Source organism: Gekko japonicus, unplaced genomic scaffold, assembly GCF_001447785.1.
Source record: "Gekko japonicus isolate JY-2015 unplaced genomic scaffold, Gekko_japonicus_V1.1 scaffold2071, whole genome shotgun sequence".
NCBI classification, from domain to species: Eukaryota; Metazoa; Chordata; class Lepidosauria; order Squamata; family Gekkonidae; genus Gekko; species Gekko japonicus.
Window position 1 is genome coordinate 134,957 of NW_015163151.1, and position 6,000 is coordinate 140,956.

General features: G+C 43.8%; 1 protein-coding gene across 1 annotated transcript in view; it reads left to right on the forward strand.

Moving 5' to 3' along the window:
• The window catches only part of PXDN (peroxidasin), a 185,419-nt gene that overhangs the window by 106,714 nt on the left and 72,705 nt on the right, over window positions 1-6,000 (forward strand). Inside the window, exon 10 of the mRNA XM_015407041.1 lies at window positions 438-710. Coding sequence (XP_015262527.1) covers window positions 438-710 — 273 coding nt within the window. The remainder of the gene's footprint in view (window positions 1-437; window positions 711-6,000) is intronic.

Sequence of the window (6,000 nt, forward strand, 5' to 3'; positions counted from 1 at the left end):
ATTCTTCCTCATTCACACAAAGTAACTCATCCTCTTCTGTTGGGTCCTGCTCCTGCCACTGTCTTATCTAGTTATGCTAATTGTACTGTTTCCTTTTTATTTTTGGCAATGAGCTCTGAACATTAATTTGACAGTAATCATACTGCTTAATTTAGTATTAAAGATATTTCTTTCATCCCATTTCTATGGCAAAAATAGTTTCCATTTCCATTTTATTTTTAAAGCTCACAGACCAATTACTCGTAAGCAAATGAAAAGAAATGCAAAATACATAGTTACAAATACAATATTTACATTATAGAATATTACTGAATATCACGAGCAAAAATTTAACCATAGGAAATGTCACAAGGCCGAGGTCAGTTTACAACTTGGCTGTGAGCTAGTCAGTGGTTACATTATTTGAAGCTATTCTAGATTCTTTCTGTTTTTGACAGCTAGGCCAAGTTTTGTGATTCACCCACAAAACACAGAGGTACTGGTTGGAGAAAGTGTCACTTTGGAATGTAGTGCAGCTGGTCATCCTCAACCACGTATCACATGGACAAAAGGTGACAGAACTCCTCTACCAAATGATCCCCGCATCACCATAACTACATCAGGAGGGCTTTATATACAAAATGTGGTTCAGGAAGATGGTGGCGAGTATACATGTTTTGCAACCAACAGTATAGATAACATCCATGCAACTGCATTTATCATTGTGCAAGGTATGTACCATTCAGTAAGTAAAGCTGCAAGTTTTATGACCTCTTTAAGCAAAGCATTGTGATCTTGTATTCAATAGAAGTTTTGTATTTAACAAAACAGAAACATGTACAATTGATGTTTAACTCACCACTTGATGTGATTGGTTCTTCGGGGGGGGGGAATGGAAAATAGTGAACTGCAGCAAATTGGTAGAACCTACTGTGTTTACCTTGCATTCACTCAAGAATTAGGTGGGTGCTTTTGACCAATTCTCCCTATTTCCTTTGGCCATCTCATCCATATACATTCTATTTAGGTGAGCCTCCTGATTCTATGCAGCAGCTTTATAAAAGACAACTGGGAGAAGTAATTAAAGATAATTTGTGCAAACTTTCTTCATTCACAGAAACCTTAGATCCAATCCATACTTACTTTTCAAGGATCTGTAATGGCTTAATACTGAGTGTGCCATTGAAAATTTTAATTCCAACACTTTCCACTAAATAAAGTTTCTTGCAGGTTCCCCATTTGTACTGTCTAATGCATACAAATGTGTTCAGTAGTTAATCATGCTATGTCCTGTGCTCAGTCACCAGAAACGTTGTGACTAAGTGAATTATCTTGATTGGGAGTTGCTTTCACAGAGTCTCAGGCATAAAAAAGGTTAACCACCTAAGATCCTTTAACCAGAGATGTCACAAACAGAACCTGTGTACAAAACATGTCATCTGCAGCTAAGCTATGGCTGTTCTTCATATGCCGTCTGACTTTTTTTGTGCTTCTTCCACGAATTGACACTTGCAGTAATACACATTTTGGGAATCATGGATTCCCCCCCCCCAGTTTTCTGCATTAGGCAGTGCAAGTGGGGGACCCCTCTTTCTCCCCTTCTCTAATAATCTTCCTCCTGTTACTCACCCCCTTTCCTTCTGTCAGTCTTCCCCCCCTCTATTTCTCCTCCCTCCCCTTCTCTGATACTCTGCCCCTTTCTCCTCGTCCCCTTATGTGTCAACCTTTCCCCTCTCTCTTTTGCCTCCACCCCTTCTCCATCAGTCTCTCCCTTATCTTCTCTGTCAACCTACCCCCTCCCCTTATTTGACAATCCCCCCTCTTTCTCCCCCTCCCCTTATCTGTCAACATACCCCAATGCCCTTCATTGACAACCCCTGTTTTCCCCCCTTTCCTTATCTGTCAACCTACCCTCTCTTTTGCCTCCAACCCCTTCCGTCACTGCTTCCATAACTTCCCCTTCTATTTGCCAAGGAGTGATGGGGCCGGATGCCATGATCTTAGTTTTTTTTGATGTTGCGTTTCAAGCCAACTTTTGCACTCTCCTCTTTCATCCTGAACAAGAGGCTCTTTAGGTCCTCTTTACTTTCTGCCATTAGAGTGGTATCATCTGCATATCTGAGGTTGTTGATGTTTTTCCCAGCAATCTTAATTTTGGCTTGTGATTCATCCAGGCCAGCATTTCGCATGATGTACTCTGCATATAAATTAAATAAGCAGGGTGACAATATACATCCTTGTTGTCCGCCTTTTCCTATGCTAAACCAATCAGTTCTTCCATATTCAGTTCTGTCGCTTCTTGACCCTTATACAGGTTTCTCAGGAGACATGTGACGTGGTCTGGTACCCCCATCTCTTTAAGGACTGGCCATAGTTTGTTGTGATCCACACAATCAAAGGCTTTAGCATAGTCAATGAAGCAGAAGTGGATGTTTTTCTGGTACTCCCTTGCTTTCTCCATAATCCAGTGAATGTCAACAATTTGATCTCTCGTTCCTCTACCTCTTCAAAACCCAGCTTGTACTTCTGGCAGTTCTCTATCCACGTACTGCTGAAGCCTAGTTTGTAGGATCTTGAGTATGACCTTGCTAGCGTGTGAAATGACTGCAATTGTGGGATAGCGTGAACATTCCTTGGCATTGCCCTTCTTTGGGACTGGAATGTAAACTGACTTTTTCCAATCCTGTGGCCACTGTTGCATTTTCCGAATTTGCTGGCATATGGAGTGCAGCACTTTAACAGCATCATCTTTTAGTACTTTGAGTAGCTCAGCTGGGACACTGTCGTCTTTGCTAGCTTTGTTGTTAGTAATATTTTCTAAAGCCCATTTGAGTTCACACTCCAGGAAATCTGGCTCGAGGTCAGTGATCACACTGTTGTGGTTGTCAAGGACATTGAGATCCTTCTTGTATATTTCTTTTGTGTATTCTTGTCACCTCTTCCTAATCTCTTCAGTTTCTGTTGGGTCCCTCTGTTTTTGTCCTTTATCATGGCCAGCTTTGCACGAAACGTTCCCTTGATTTCTCTGGTTTTCTTGAAGATGTCTCTAGTTCTTCCCATTCTATTGTTTTTCTCTATTACTTTGTATTGTTCATTGAGGAATGCCTCCTTATCTCTCCTTGCTGTTCTCTGGAAATCTGCATTCAGTTGGGTAAATCTTTCCTTTTCACCTTTGCCTTTTGCATTCCTTCTTTCCTCAGCTATTTGTAAAGCCTCATCAGACACCCATTTTGCTTTCTTGCATTTCTTTTTCTTTGGCATGGTGCTGATTGCTGCCTTCTGTACAATGTCATGAACCTCCGTCCATACTTCTTCAGGCACTCTGTCTATCTAATATAGTCCCTTAAACCTATTCTTCACTTCCACTGTATATTCATAAGGGATGTGATCTAGATCAAACCTGGCCTAGTGGTTTTCCCAACTTTCATCAGTTTAAGCCTGAATTTTGCAATGAGTAGCTCATGATTTGAACCACAGTCTGCTCTAGGTCTTGTTTTTACTGACTGTATAGAGCAGGGGTGGCCAAACTTGCTTAACGTAACAGCCACACAGAATAAACATCAGATGTTTGGGAGCCGCAAGACATGAACAAATATTACACATGTGTTTTTATTGGAAAATATGCATATTTGCTTTTTATTAACATGAAATTAGACTGTGTGAAAGAGCAGCATGCGGCTCCCGAGCTGCAGTTTGCCCACCCCTGGTATAGAGCTTCTCCATCTTTGACTGCAAATTATATAATCAATCTAATTTCGATATTGCCCATCTGGTGATGTCCATATGTAGAGTTGCCTCTTTGGTTGTTGGAAGAGAGTGTTCACTATGACCAGTGTGTTTTCTTGACAAAGCTGCATTAGCCTTTGCCCTGCTTCATTTTGTTCTCCGAGGCCAAACTTATCCATTATTCTGGTTACCTTTTGACTTCCTACTTTAGCGTTCCCTATGATGATAAGGATATTTTTTTCTTGGTTTTAGTTCTAGGAGGTGTTGTAGGTCTTCATAGAACCGGTCCACTTCAGCCTCCTCTGCATCAGTGGCTGGGATATAGACTTGGATTACTGTGATGTTTTATGGTTTGCCTTGGATTCAGACCAAGATCATTCTGTCATTTTTGAGATTGTATTCCATTACTGCCCTTCTCACTCTCTTGTTGACCCTAAAGGTCACACCATTTTTTCTATGGAATTCTTGGCCACAGTAGTAGATATAATGGTCTTCTGAGTTAAATTTGCCCATTCCCATCCACTGTAGTTCACTGATTTCCAAGGTGTCGATGTTCAGTCTTGCCATCTCATTTTTGACCACAACCAGCTTACCTTGATTCATAGATCTTACATTCCAGGTTCCTATGCAGTATTGTTCTTTGCAGCATCGGACTTTCCTTTCACCATCAGACACATCCATGGCTGAGCGTCAAACCCTCACTGTGTCAAGGCAGCAATCCATGAGAAGGATCCATGGTCCTAAAGAATCCCAATTACGAGCCCATCTTTTTGGCCATGAACTGCACTCTGCCCTCCTTGAAATGCTTTGTCGTGGAGCAGTTCAGCTGTCTCCTTCAGGTGCTGGATGGGGCAGCTTCTGGAAGTTTGGCTGCTGGGATGCATGGCTTCAAACTTTGCCTGTGCAAAAGCGTGGGCGTCCGACCTGCACCATAATTTTGGCTGGGCCCCCGTCTGGAGCCCACCGTGCCCAGCACACTCTTACCAGCTCAGATCCGCCGATCCTCCTCCCACCTGGTATTCAAACAGCCAGCCAGCCCAGCCCCTTCCTGTCTGCCTGCCTGGCTGTGCCCAGGGGAAGTGCACTCAGGGTGGGGTAGGACTGCCCATCGGGGCTGGACTCACCCCCTCCAGTGGTCGGGCGTAGAACTGGGGCTTCTCAAGGAGGGGTGGACCCCTGCTCTCACCACCTCCTGCCATCCCGGCCCATTCCTGCTGGGGGCTGGAGAACATCCTCGGCCTGTAGGAGCACTGGCCTCTGGGCACTGCTCTTTGCCCACCTGAGGTCCCCCCGCCCATATAGGGGGGGTCTATCATCCTCCCAGAGGGTGCTGGACACATCTGTGGAGGAACAGTTTCCTCGCCGCCACCTAGCTATGGACCTGCTGGAAGCTGCTCTGGGTGTGGACCCCCATCACTGAACCAGGTGCAGCTCCAAGCCTCTGGGCCTGGTAATGGTGGTGTCTAGGAGCTGCTCTGGGCCCAGAATGGCCCCTGGACAACCACCACTGCAGCAGTCTGAGAACAGCTCCCAAACACTGCCATGTCTTGTGGGCTCCCACCAGCAACCTGGGGAGTCCCCCAAGTTTGCAGGGAAATTTTAGTGTCTGTGTGGCTCCTGTCTGCATATTGGGATATCCACAGATGGGGGCCACACGTTGCTATTAGATATCATATATATATTCAGCATATTGGCACTTTCAGGCTCTCCCATTGGCTGTGCTGGGCGCTCCATTAGCCATTGGCCCATCAACTGCCACTCAAGAGTACTCGTGCCATTGGCTGGGGGCTGGGTCTTCTCCTCTCCCCCGCCCACTGCCGGCTTGGCCATTTCGTCTGAATAAACTGCAAAAACTGCTGTGTGGCTCACTCTCCCTTCAGTGGCTGTTGCTAGGCAACCAAGCTTGGTTCTGTCAGCAAAAAGGCAGAGTCAGGAGGCCCTTTCCAGGCCTGCTTTAGGGCCAATCCTTTTTTTTAAAATTGTCCACGTGTGGGCAAAGTTTATTAGTTTTTTTAATGTTACAGAAAAAAGAGCAGTGCATTTAAAAATATCTAGCCAAAAATTTCACATCATCATGTTTACAAGCAATATTTTGGTTATATTTCATTACATATACCTTTAAACCAAAAATCTATTCCCGATAAACAACTAATTTATCTATATCCTATCTGCTATATTTCATTTTACCTATAATATACTATTATTTATCTATTTTCTATTAAAAATGAGGATGGAAAGAAACAGATATGTCTGAATAATTGACATTTCGAATTAAAGTACCGTATTTTTTGGACC